Source organism: Apaloderma vittatum, unplaced genomic scaffold (assembly GCF_000703405.1).
Source record: "Apaloderma vittatum isolate BGI_N311 unplaced genomic scaffold, ASM70340v1 scaffold17323, whole genome shotgun sequence".
In the NCBI taxonomy this organism is placed as follows: domain Eukaryota; kingdom Metazoa; phylum Chordata; class Aves; order Trogoniformes; family Trogonidae; genus Apaloderma; species Apaloderma vittatum.
This window is the reverse complement of record NW_009708790.1, coordinates 1,351-15,058: the sequence shown is the minus strand read 5'-3', so window position 1 is coordinate 15,058 and position 13,708 is coordinate 1,351. Positions and strand designations below refer to the sequence as shown.

Sequence of the window (13,708 nt, the reverse complement as noted above, 5' to 3'; positions counted from 1 at the left end):
TCCCTAAAGGAAATCGATACCTGAATGCCATTAGCAACATGTACTTGTTTCAGCAGATGTTCTGGCAGTTCTTGTGAAGCATAGTAGCAAAAAGTTAGTGTCAGGTATAACCAATTAACTGCTCACTACTCCCCTGAAGGTAACCTCTGTGTATTTTAGTTAACTCTTTTTGCAAATGAGCGCTAGAAAGAAAATTGCACCTTCAATTCCTAGAAGGGACAGAAATGCCCAACAGCCTTTGCCCTCCAGAAAACAAACTGCCAAGGAAGGAAGCCCCCAGAATATCAAGATGAGCTTTGTGTACCTTCAGGAGGCCTTTTTAACTGAGATTTCCGATAGAACAGCATGTAGGCACTCTCTTTACCCTGAAACTGTTTCTCAATATCCTTCTCCTCGATTGGCTGGACTTTTGAATCGTTCAAGTCGAACCAATGGCAACCAGCAGAATTGTCTTTTAGGCTTGTGAGCTTTTTCTCTGAATTGCACCTGACATCATTCTTCCGAGGCACGCTTTGGAGATCTCGTCCTCCAGAATTTGACTTAAACGCGAGTTTGTGGTTTTCCTTCAGACCGACCTTAAGACCATCAGGACTGAACTGAAATATCTGAGGATGATTCTGCAAATACTAAAAAGAACACAAGGACATGATGAAGAAGATATCCAGTTTAGAATAAAGCAGACTGCATTAGTTACTTCACCTGATTTAGTCTCAAGTTGATGCACAAACCCTATCTCTTCAGACTTAAGTTTTATGATGCTTCCTTATGTATTTCCTCAGTTTAAAAAGAAAAAAATCTCATCTTCCTGCCACCACTTCTCTGCCTGATCTTTTATATGCTGTTGCTGGTTTTGTTTCTAAAAACTATTATGCAAGAAATTGGAAAATAACTGTTTTCAGCATACATGCATCACTAAATTAAATGAGAATAACTTCTGAATTTCAAGGACTGCTTGAGATCCTGTAGTCCTTTTAAAGCACTTCTCACAAGTGCACACACTCTCTCTCCCTGGAGAGGCAGCACAGGGAGTGATGCTCTATAGTCAATCAAAAAGTTTCTGCTTTATCAGAGACACAGAATACCATCCCAACTAGTTTAGCCCTCTTTCTGCTTCCTAATCTCTGCAGAATTGCTCCCTTCTGTATTTACCAGACAAGGATCTGAGCTCAATTCTGATCTGTGGAGTTGTACCTCACCCAAATTAACACTGCCCATTGTAGCATCTCAGGAACTTAAAACCTTCTCGTTGTTTCACCCAGTTTATCCACTTTGTTCTCTACTTTCATTTTAGCAGTACGCAGATACTCCAAACATGCTTTATGTCCAAATTACACAAAACAAAATTGTGGCTCTTGAAGGATAGGGAGAGGTGGGTGATGGTCACCAGCCACCCTCTAATCCCTCCCATAAAACTAAAAAAAGAACCCAAACCCTCCAAAGGAAAAAAAAAGAAAAAAGCTAACAAAAAAAAAAAAAATCACAAACCACCACAACAAATCACAAAACAAAATCAACTCCCCAAAATCTGAATTTCGGTTTCAGTCTTAACCAAAAACTCATTTGATACTTCAAAAAGTGAAAACCAATTTACAGTTATTTCAGTAAGGCAAGTATTGCACTGATCAATGTGCTTTTAGTATAGATCCTGCACTTGTGAAAAAGGCAGCTTGGGTAATAGTGACAGCAGCACTCAGACTTTGTAACTGTTCATACTGGGTTGCTCACAACTTGTTTCTACCACTTCCTCACCCAAGTCAGAAAAGCATCTACCTCTGCAGAAGACTTGCATCCAGATTTCACAACTACATTTAAATAATCTGTGATTCTGTTAGTACTATTCAAAAAACAGTCAAACATTAATTTCCCACATATCTATAAAATAAATGCTAAAGTGTTTGAAAAAACAGTAACTAATGGACAAATATTGATACTTCCAGTAAAATCTTGTTTTATGCACATACCCCAATCAACTAGAAAGTGGCATACATTTTCAAAACCTCATTTCTGTTGTGGCTGTGAGGAACTATTACATTACTTTAATTCTCATGAATCCTTCTATTAGTGTTGTTGCAGTTTCATCCACAGGCACCAGTGAAACAAGGTGCAGCAGGCAAAGTTAATTATTATATAGGACAATCATACAGATGGAAAAAAAAAAGACATAAGCTTTCAGGCAGACAATCCCTTGAAAATCTTGTCCTCCAGTTTACTAATTTACCTTACAAACCTCTCTTGCACATGCTCTACCTTGCTAGTCCAAGTGCCAGTATTTCCCACTGCCATCCTACTGACTATTCAACAGTTATCTCAACACTAAATAACAAACTAACATATATACATGTTACCTTTCGTAATGGTCCATATTGTTTTCGGTATTTCTTATTCCAGGACACCCTTTTTTTCTCCAATAATTTCTGCCCTAATTGATCCACAGGAATTTGCTTTGTTTCGTCCTACAGAGAAATTAAAAAGTAGCATAACGACGAGTACAAAAGTCAAGGGATCAACACAAGGAAGCCAATTCTGATGTGCTGAAATCATTCCTGTTTGTTAATAAGCCAATATAACATCATCTTTTGCAACAGCTTTGGTGAGACACTTAAATACTCAAAAAGAGATGATTATTTTTATGAAGAGCCACTATTAAAGTCAGGTTAAGTTATAAGTTTTATATGCTTCACAGTAAGCTCAGAAAAGTTCTGTAGACTTAAAACTGCCCACTCATGCATACATTATCCCTTTTTCTAGTTCCCTAACAGCAAAATCAAAGCAATAAACTCCTTACATACCATACCTCTGATAAAATCCCTTTCAACACTGCCAATGGATTTTCTTCTACTTCGGCATTTTCTGTATCTCTTACAGCCTTATCTTCAATCAGCCTATCCTCTTCTTCCTGGCATAAGAAAAATAAGAGACTCAACTACTGTTGTTTCACACACAAATGGCGTATTTTGATTATAACCTGTGCTAATATTAGCACCCACAATTCAGAAGAGTAAAGGAAATTCTCCTAAATTGCCTCCGCCACCCTATACCGATTGTATATTGCCATACAGAATAGCCACCATTAGGCTTTTATTAGCAGAAAAAGCATTTGTGTGATTTACAAACAGCCAGATACGTCCACTACAATGACTGTGCTAGTCTGGTGCAAAGATATTAACTCATTTGGGAAAGAAGTGAACCCCCTACTGTGAGACAGTTCAGCTAAAATTGGCTACAAAATCTTGATAGAGATCGCGAACTGTGGAAAACGAGGCTTCTGAAAGAGATAAGAGACCAAATGCCTCACTAAAATGTTAACTCAGATGTACATTTCACCCACTAGCTCTTAATACTTTTCTGAAAAATGAGACACATCTAAAAAGTAAGGAAGAAAAACTTCTAGGACTTACTTGTATTTGCCAGTTTCCTAATTCATCCACATCTCTGATATAAACATGATAGTGTCCTCCATAGCAGCCACCTTTATGTATAATAACAGAGAAGAGCTCATACATGTACTCTGAATCATCCATTTCAGTCTTTAAAAAGAAAAACAATAATAGTAACAATAATATATATCAGCAAGTCTTTCACACAAGGACAGTTTTACACCATCAGCACAGCTGCAGGTATCTCTCAGCGTGCATTCACACGCGTAGAGACTGAAACGGCTTTTCAGTGCTGAGGAACCCAAGCATGGACCGACACAAACCACAAGGCAAGGCACAGGCTTATTAAGCAACTTGTAAAGCAGTATTAGCAATTCAAAATTTCAAATAATGAAACAGTGACGCAAATAACAGAACAGCTCAACCTGCTTGTTCATAACCAGGCTTATTTTGTTTAAAAGACTAGAGAGAAAAAAAAATGCCACACACTTATATACACAAAGCAACTGAAAAAAAAGACTTCCTCAAATGCAAACAGTTTGCACTGCAATATTTCACTGAGAGAAATGTAATTTTCAATAAGAGTGCTGCTATTGAGTATATTCTTTATATATTTCAAGGATCCAAAACTGTCGTCATGCACTGCTATAGCTCAGTTTATAATCAAAATAACATGCATAGGAATGCAAAGACAAATTCCTAACAAAAATAAAATAACTACAGGCACATAAAACATATATAGCTAAATTTATACATGATGTTATCAGACAATGACAACACAAATATCAATTTCTGTTTCCAGGTGATAATCTTCCTTTCAAACAAAGGTCAGATCAAGTTTCAGGTCATTATTATACCTTTTACCCGATATAAGCTACAAGTTATTTCCCACTTAGAAAGTGTTTTTTCAGAAACAAACTGGAATTGTGAAAAATTGGAATTGATGACAGAGTAGAACCCCACAAAGTCTCTCACATACCTTGCCCTAACAAAATGCAAAATAAAAGATAACTTGTCCTCGAGATAACGGTTCTCTGCTGAGTATACAGAAACTTTACCAAATGTAATAGTACAAACCTGCTCACAAAAAGGCCTCAGATTTATCTGGATAGGGAATGTATAGCAGCTCGTTTCCTTGTACCGTTCACACTTCTCAAAGTCGAAGTTAAATCTCAGGAGGGAAATGGTGAGAAAGGGCGGCAACTTGCGTAGTTTAGCGGACTGCAAAATGATTTTAAAATATTGTAAGCACACGGTTATAACAGAACAGTTTCCACTGTGCTATGGTCAACTCTTCATTTTCCAACAAAGCTTTGCTACAACCAGGCAGACATGACCAGTGTCATAGCTTTTTAAATGCCATCCCTAAATTCTCTATTTCTCTACCAACTAAACATTGTAAAAGCAATCAAGATTCTTCCCTTCTGTTAAGCCCTACACCTTCAGTGAATGGTGATCGCCAGTTCCATCCTTTATCCTGCTACAGACATTGCTGAAATTCTAGTCAGTAAATACATTTCCACAGCCCTCATGTTCTTTGGGAGGGGATTTTCCTAATTTTATGTTAAGAAACAACTGCTTCAAACCCCTGGGTTTGTGCTTATGTGTGAAGTCAAGCTACACAGCATCTTCCCAGCAACTTTGCTCTCAGCCCCTTGCAGAGCAGCTGCGACCACCAGTCCCACACAGACCAGAAAAACCATAAACCCTCAAAGGCTGCTGACCAGCAGGTGCTGCAGAAGAGCAACACAGCTTCCACAGTAGATCTACCACTCCCAGATGAAAAACGGGGTGCTCAGCATCTGGTGCAGGCACTGACACCACACACAAGAAAAAAATAAAATTAAAAAAAAAAAGTTACAAATGAAGCTCAAACTACAAACATACCCTACAAGGTTGCTTCTGCTGCAAGGAAAGGACTTCAACTGAGGCTGGGGCTATTACTCTTCTGGCCCTTCCTGGTCATCTTCTCCAAATGCAGCATTTGTACATCACTTGAGGTTTACTCCAGTGACCTCTGAGGAGTTTTCCAGTTCTTTGGGGTTGTGTGACCCCAAGTGTAGGTCAGGGCTCATGCAGGCACAGCGTTTCCAAGTGTGGAAGCCAGAAATGATCCTATTTGTAACATAACTAGCTCCAACAGATGTATGTTGTCCAGAAAAACAGATCACTCCCACATGTATTTTGCAGCCTGCTGCTGAGTGACTGCTGGGCTGCCTCTGAATGCAGCAGAAATGGTCTGAAAAATGTCGCAGAATGTTCGGGGTTGGAAGGGACCTCTAGAGATCATCTAGTCCAACCTCCCTGCCAGAGCAGGATCACCTAAAGCAGGTTGCACAGGATGGCATCCAGGCAGGTTTTGAGTACCTCCAGAGACAGAGTCCATCACCTCTCTGGGCAGCCTGTTCCAGTGCTCTGCCACCCTCAAAACAAAGAAGTTTCTCCTCATGTTCAGATGGAACTTCCTATGTTCAAGTCTGTGCCCATGAGCTCTTGTCCTTGCCACCAGTGAAAAAAGACTGGCCCCATCTTCCTGACAGCCTTCCTATAAGTATTTAAAAGCGCTGATAAGACCCCAAGTCCCTCAGTCTTTCTTCATAAGAAATCATCTTTGAAGCCCTTCTCTGTACCCTCTCCCGCAATTCCCTGTCCTTCTTCAACCAGGGAGTCCGGAACTGGACACAGTACTCAGCAGAATACATCACAGTGACATTTTGCTTAATACTTGCCAGGTTGCTTGAAGAAAAGGGCCTTGCCCAAGATCTGTGGACTAGGGTAAAGATGACGATGCTGCTCTTGAGCAGCAAGGGGTAGGTGTATCCCAGAAGACCCTACAGACAGCCACAGAACAACCAAGGAATAGTTAAAACCTTCCTCATTTATACAGAGGACCTTGGCAGGAAAGCCAACCTAATCCATTCCAATAAGGAAGAGTCATTAATCAAGATCAAAGAACTTGATGGACGAGCACGTCAGGAACCCTGGCGTGAAGTAAAACCAACCGTCTTGCAGCACCTCTGAGTGTAAGCGTAGATTCAACGGGCACACTTCTGAGCCTCTCTAACGTATTCAGCCAACTCTCCATTTGCAGAACCTCAACACAGAGTCTCCCAGAAACACACATAAGGTTTAAGAAATCTCCTAAATTAGGTATTCCATTTGCATCAGTTGCGAAGACTACGTTGCAGAGCTTAGGGGCACAAAGAATTTTGGATCTTTTTACAAGTTTGACAAGTTTTCACAAAATTTGACAAAGTTCTGGAATGCGAGGTTCTTCAACTACAAGTATCTCTAGAGGCTAAGATGAAAAAGGGAGAAGAATAACATTCAAAGACCCATAGAGCACTGACAGGAAGAACAGAATGGGTAGGTATGGATCATCTTGTCTTCAGAACAGGCTGGGTGCGGGGTCGCACTGTTTGGCAGCTGCCTTCCTGATGTTGCCACCAAGCCTAGAGTGACCTATCTAGCACCTCACTTGCTGTCAGCGTTGACTCTCACTAGGGTTTGCTGTGACCAAGTGCTAGCAGGCCCACAGAGCCACAAGGAACAGTCATGCTGACACAACATTCTGCAGCTTTCTAGCACAGCCCCTCTCTTTTGGGGTTGTCCATTCATACCAGGCATGCCCCAGCTACGTGGCTTCTTACCCAATTTCAGTGTTCCTACTCTCTCCTTGCATGAACTGAGAGGTAAGCAATTCTTATATCGCACTCCCTTGAACCCAGCAGAGTTTAACTCAAACAAGCCCTTATGAACAAGCCATCTGAGGCACTGGCAAAAGTTCCTGAACTCCCTAGTCACATATTAACTTCATCTGTCCTCAGCTTGCCTGTCCACCCAGTTCACTCCTTTCCACATTAAGGGTGCTGTAAAGTTTGGATTGCACTCATCCTGCTGCAGAACAGAGTGACCACAAAGGGCATTGCTGTTGTGAAAATAACAGAACGTCAGAGTGCACTAACAGCTGCCTATCTGTGTTCTCCCTTTACAGAAAAACAGTGCGAATAACAGAAAAAATGAGCAACTTTTTAAAAAAACTTGCGATGTGAAAGTAGAAAACCAAACACTGATTTGTATCATTCCAGAAAAATGCAATTTAAAATACCTACAGTTCTCATAAAGCTCTCACTGGGTTGCCCCTCCCTGGCTAAAAAGATAGTTGAGAAGACAAATAAAAAGTCTTACATTCAATTACTGTGTTGGGGAAAACAGTCCAAACTGTCATAAACCGAACAAGCAGGGACAAGGTGTCAGCACAAGGATGCTGCAGGCTGCACTGGCATACAGACAGTAACTTGTGTCACCGGCCAAAGCCCTCAGGGTCACACACACAACTCCTCTGGAGGAGTCTGCTCTGGAGTCACCCAAGGTGCCCAGGGTGAAGGCAGGGAACCAGGCCAAACAAAGGAGTCTGCATGTCCCTGGGGATCACCCTCAATAAACATCACAGGCTTAATGTCAACAGTTCTCTGTTGAACGCTGAGGAACTCCAATGACTCAGCACAGGAACAGGGTCACTGCCATTTGGCTTGACAAGTCATTATTTAAAAAGCAACTCAAACCCAACGGTTTTCACGCATAGCTGAGTACAGATCAAAGCAAATCATTAACTAGGAGATTAAGACAAAGGAGCAGAACTCAACAGATAAACCAAGGTGCTTCCTTCAGAAGAATCTTCAAGCTCAGCCTGAAGGAGAAGACTCTTCCACAGTCCATATTCTGCCCACAGGAACCTGACTTTGCAGCTTTGCTCCACCTAGATTTTTATCCTTCTCCTTTCAGTCCTGATAGACAGAAACTCCTGGTGGCGTCCACGGCTGGAAGCCACTAACTCAGCATGTGGCCACTGGTTCAAAACCTTGCCAAGAGAACACAAAAAGTGGCGGTTGCTGAACCAGAAGTAAAGTGGCAGATGGGAACAGCACAGGCACACATGGTGAAAACATAGCCAGTGTCTTTCACATTAGAACAGCTGGATGGTTCCCTGCATGAACACGTTCTTACTCATCTGAAGGCTCTAGCACTACAGAATATATTGAAAACATCTACTAAGGGGTTGACTTATCACTGCAAGGATGTATTTGGCATCAGGCAAACAACGCAATACCTGGATCAACAGATGCCATTTCCCTGTGCAGAGCAACCGCCATTCATTATTTTGCTCTCCCTCTTGGGTCTTTGGTGAGAGAATTTTCACAGTTTTCTTTATTACATGGATCTGTTTATTTTTATTTTATGACACAGCTTTTCTTTTAGCCTATCCGCTGAAATGCCTATAGCCAAGTGGCTTTAGGAGGTGTGTGAATGAGGCAATATTCTCGAAACCACATGCCATCCCATTCACCACTGGCTATGTTAAATTCTGCAACAATAATCAAGTCAAGATATGAGTCACACGAGCTCTTCTTGACATAGTTGATGGGGTTTAAAAAAAAGAAGTCAGATTTTTGACATCCTCTGTCTGATTGCAGGCAAGGATTTTTTTATGTCTGAGTTAGAGGGTAGACATAGCAATGTAAACAAAGTGCTTGTTAGCAAAGAGAATGCTAAAATCCACCAAGACGTTACCTTTGAAGCTTCAACAAGTTTATCACAGGCTCCACATCGGTATAAGTTCTCATTTTCAAAGTATTCTTCTTCTACATACATGTTCCACAGGGCCTCCTCCAAGCTAGCAACACCTTTCACTGCCACTGTGAGGTCTAAGAAATCTTCCTATGCAGAGACAACAGAAAAATAAGGTAGTAAGTGGTGCAATTTCATGGTTCAGTAGAAAGTTATTCATCCCATTCACCAAAACAGACTTTCATTGCTGATGGGGCAAACAACCCCACATACATCCACAGAAGACAAATTAATTAAAACCAAACAAAATCACTTTTTTTAAAGAGCACAAAAGACTGTAAAGATATGTTTTACTGTTTTTATCCCACCCATTCAACTCTCTGTTAACTACATCTACTAAAGGCAACGCTTGCCAATTCATAACATGCAGTAACACTTGTCTTTTTACCTCTGAGTCACAGCCTGATGGAGGTGGTTTAGAAAATGCCAGCCAAGACTTAACAACAAAGTCGTACATCATTTCATGTTTTCAGGTCTGCAGCACCCTAACCAACACACACTACTTATATTCAACAAGGCCAGTTACACTCAAGAAAGATGTCATTATTTTTGGAGTTAAAAAAACAAACAAACAAACAAACAAAACCAAACCCCAAACATTTAAAGTATCTTAAACATACTGAACAGAAACCTAGCCTGGGAAATCATCTGGCTTTACCTGTCTCTCGCTGATATTTTTGCATTCTTTACAAACAATCTGGTTGACAACAATCCCATGGTACAATCGGTTAATCAGGTCATGACCCGAAGTCCCCACAAGGGAAGTTTCCAAAGCACTGAACAGAATCCGATTTAATTCTTGCACATCGTGCTGCCTCATTTCCTGCATGATAAAAAAAAAATAAGACAGATTTGAAGAAATAGTGTATTCTGCTTTGCTTATTGCTTAAAAACAACATATTGTGACAGCTGCCTTAATGACTACCCATACTTTTACTACCTTGAGCAGTAAGTCACTATATTATTATCTGTTATTCCTTAGTTACTGCTCTCCAAGTATTACACAAACTATAACCCGCATAAAACACTTTTACTTGGGTAGACTTAGACTAAACTCTACGATAAGTTACACAGTTCAATTTAGGTAAGAACCTAAGCATTTGAGGACAAGAACTCAAATTACTTCTGGAAAATCATTCCTGTAAAAACAAAGGAAAAACTACCGAAATTGTATCTAACAGAACAATTTAATTCTGTTGCTTGCAGTAAACAATTGGCCTGTATTTCATGTAGAGATACAACAGCTGACCCAACGCAGTGCTACCTCCACAGCTTGAAGTATTTTAAGGTAATTCTTAAATGCCAGAATTAAAAAAAAATCTCCTTCATTCAGGCAAAAGTTTATCAATGATTGTGTCACTGAGGGTGGTTTGTACCTCATGGCTGTTCCATCCAAAGCTCTCAGTGAGGTCTGTTGTAGACGCAGCCTGCTGGTCTAAGAGCAGAAGCTGAGCAAATAACCGTTGAAGTTGTAATGGAATTATTCGAACCTAGAAATAAGAAATGAAATATACCCAACAGATCAGAGTCTTCAAAACAATCATTTACAATAAAAAAATTATTTATTACAAGACTTGTAACAAACCACTACTGTCTATGCCTTTCATCTGCAGTGCCTCACCTTACTCAAACACAGTCACGGAACATACATTTTGTGATAAAGTAAAACTGTAGGGATTAAAACAAAATCATTGCCATCGTAGAAAAAGGACAGCTTTCTCTGATATTTTTAACAACACTAAACCCTAAGAACTTGGCTACAAGACAGCGTGACACACAGATTTAACACGTGCTACTCCTTGCTCAGTAAAGGCTGGATGGTGGCAGGGAGGAACGGAACAGGAAGGATGGTTAACATCGACAGGCTTGATCAGCTAGCTATATTTATCTTTGACTTAAAGGAAAAAAAACTTCCAAGCAACCAGTTATGCCACTTTAACCCAAGAACTAAGGAATGAAATTCTGCAGTCAATTTTAGAGTATTTTTAAACACATCTTACACTTCAGTCCCATACCACCTAGTGCATAGGTGAGCCATTAAACCTCCAGAGAGCCTCAATGCACTCAACAAGGCTGCACACAGTTACTTGTTCTTTCATGGTGACCAATAAATCGAAGCACTGTAGCTTCAATTACAGAAGAGAAAAATATTTTTTTAAAAAGGCACTACAGATTTTGAGATTGTTCCTGCTCCCCTCGAAGACAAAATGATCTGTGCTATCAATTTCAGCAGAAACAGGCTCAGTATCTTACTTCTGAAGCAAAAGCTTACAGCACCAAAAACTTACAACCACACAAAAAACTGAGTATGGGCCAACCAAACTATCAGTCAGTATCAAACCAGGCTTTCCTTCATAAGAAGTTTCTTGCAAATTCTCCTAAGAAGTTTCATGCAAATTGGAACATATTCTTCTGAATCAACATCGGGCAATGATTAACGACACGATGATTTTAAATACCTTTGCATCTGGTTTACTGCTATCATCCAAAGTCCCAAGTTCTTCAGGTCCTAGAGAGAACAGTGCCTCTGTAATTGTAAAGAAAAACACCTCTTTAAAAAACACAATATCCCCTCTTTAAAGTTTTCTTGTATTTTAACTGTCACACACTACGATTCTATCCTTTTTTTGTAAATAAAAGACATTAAACAACATTTCTGAACATTGTTCATCCTTGCAACTGGTTCAAACTGTAACAATAAAGCATAACCAAGCTTGAAGGTGTTTAAAGGGCAAAATATTTTCCGGAAAGTGTAATGGTTGCAGTTTAACAAATAAATAAATGACACTTTATAGAGAACAATAACCTCTATTAGTCACACAAATTGTTAACTGTCTGCCTGTGAGAAAAGCTAATGTTTACCATACTTACATTTTTGTGCAGAGGTGACAATATTAACTTTACAGACTAATAGCTCTGAGTATTCTGTAACAACTTATTTGAAGTGTACTGGAGTAAACTGCTCCTGAAAGCAATCTGTGCCGTGGTATTTCTTTAACAAATAACTAGAAATGCAAGTCATTGTAAAATATCAATTCCAACATCATTGTAAGAAGATTTTGAACACGTTACCTCTAAATTCCGGTGTGAAAAGCAAAGTCTGCAGAAGGGAATTGAGATAGCAGGTCCCACCCTGATTTTTTATACCACTTAGGTTGGTGAAATCCCTGGGAGCTGGAGGCTCAGAATCTCTGGGCTTTGATTTCTTCCCTTTTCCACAATGATTGTTTGAAATAAAGGAAAAATCCTCTTCAAATAAGTCCCCAAACATTGTGAAGGCAAAACAGTCCTTTAAAAACATGAAATTATCTGTTTATTATAAAAAATATGCAATTGAATCCACTCCCCTCTCATCTTCCAAGATGAACCTTTCAGCCCTGATCAAAGAATTTGTTCATAACTTTTCAACTTATTCTGTTAATTCTAAAAAAGAGTCATCAGCGATGTACAAAAGTGTGCACTAATACAACAAAAAAGAGTCAATTATAAGGGTTTATGTTAGCACAAGCCTGAATAGACTTTTAACTACAATCAAATTTACATCAATAAAAACATACAGCAAAATAAACAGGCCCTTCTGAACATCCATAATTAACCAGCACCCAAGTTACCCAGTTTCCCGCAGGAAAACTTCTCAAACTCATCAAAATCCCTGCACTGTTTCACAACAAAAACATGTGCGCAAATAACCTGTCTCTGGTATCGTGCAGTTCAGATGAGAAGAGCATAGTAGTCAAAAATACCGCAGTATTTTATGAAAATACTATCACTGATTCCAGATATTTGAGTCAGAAACTCACTGGCAACTAATTTCTTTTTATGGAATTTTTTTCAGTCCTTTTTGGAAGCCTCGAGACCCGTTCAGTCCCCATGTGTTGCCTGATCTAGTTGAGAGGCGTCCCTGCCCGTGCCAGGGAGGTTGGACTAGATGATCTCTAAGGTCCCTTCCAGCCTAGGCCAGTCTATGATTACCATGTACCAGGACTCCCAAAGTTAGCTCCCCTTTGTTTAGTATCCTTATCTACCTCCTCTGAATCTCTTAAACTTCTCCTTCTAAACTACTCAGAAATCCGTTTCTGAGATCAGAGCTGCCTAAAAATATTCAAGCTGTGCACAAACCATGGCCTTCTATAGTGAAATAACAACGTTCTGGTTTGTTGTCTTTTTGTACAACTGCTGAGCACTAAACTACTTTTAAGCAACGTTTATTACTACTCCAAGGCCTCACTCCTGTTTGTTTCTTCAAGTCCCATCACTATATATGGACTTTACAGAAATATATGTGTGTATATATATGACCATAAAGCTGTGACCCTCTGTGCCTCATGCTACACCTGTTTGGACTTGCCTACAATGAGTATTACCTGCTCTTGGTTCATTCAGCTGCCTTTTAGCATAAAGACTTTAAAGCTGACTGATGGCACTTGTCTTTACGAGAAGAATTAATCACCTCAGCATTAACTGTTTATTTGATAGTTTACAATATGCTGAACACAGGCTCTAGCAAAAATACAAAGAAACTCCATTCCACTCTCCTCTGTGACAGCTGATCTTTCCTTTCCTATCTTTTCGGTAATTATTTATCAGGCAACAATTTTCTTCTCCTGTGTCAGCTTCATTTCTTTAGGAGCCTTCAGTAGCAGACTTTGTTAAATGCCTTTTGAAAATCCCAGTGTAGCTGGAAACTCCTCATTCAACCAACT

General features: G+C 39.8%; 1 protein-coding gene across 1 annotated transcript in view; it reads right to left on the bottom strand.

Annotated features, from left to right (window-relative positions):
* USP40 (ubiquitin specific peptidase 40) overlaps positions 1-12,310 on the bottom strand; it is a gene marked incomplete at its 3' end in the record, with an annotated part of 23,732 nt that extends 11,422 nt beyond the window's left edge. The window contains exons 1-10 of the mRNA XM_009866687.1: positions 12,078-12,310; positions 11,465-11,532; positions 10,382-10,495; positions 9,664-9,828; positions 8,949-9,095; positions 4,455-4,598; positions 3,399-3,527; positions 2,795-2,896; positions 2,346-2,453; positions 305-626 (exon numbers count right to left, since the gene is read on the bottom strand). Of these exons, the coding sequence (XP_009864989.1) occupies positions 305-626; positions 2,346-2,453; positions 2,795-2,896; positions 3,399-3,527; positions 4,455-4,598; positions 8,949-9,095; positions 9,664-9,828; positions 10,382-10,495; positions 11,465-11,532; positions 12,078-12,306 (1,528 nt within the window). The remainder of the gene's footprint in view (positions 1-304; positions 627-2,345; positions 2,454-2,794; positions 2,897-3,398; positions 3,528-4,454; positions 4,599-8,948; positions 9,096-9,663; positions 9,829-10,381; positions 10,496-11,464; positions 11,533-12,077) is intronic.
* Positions 12,311-13,708: the final 1,398 nt, after the last annotated feature.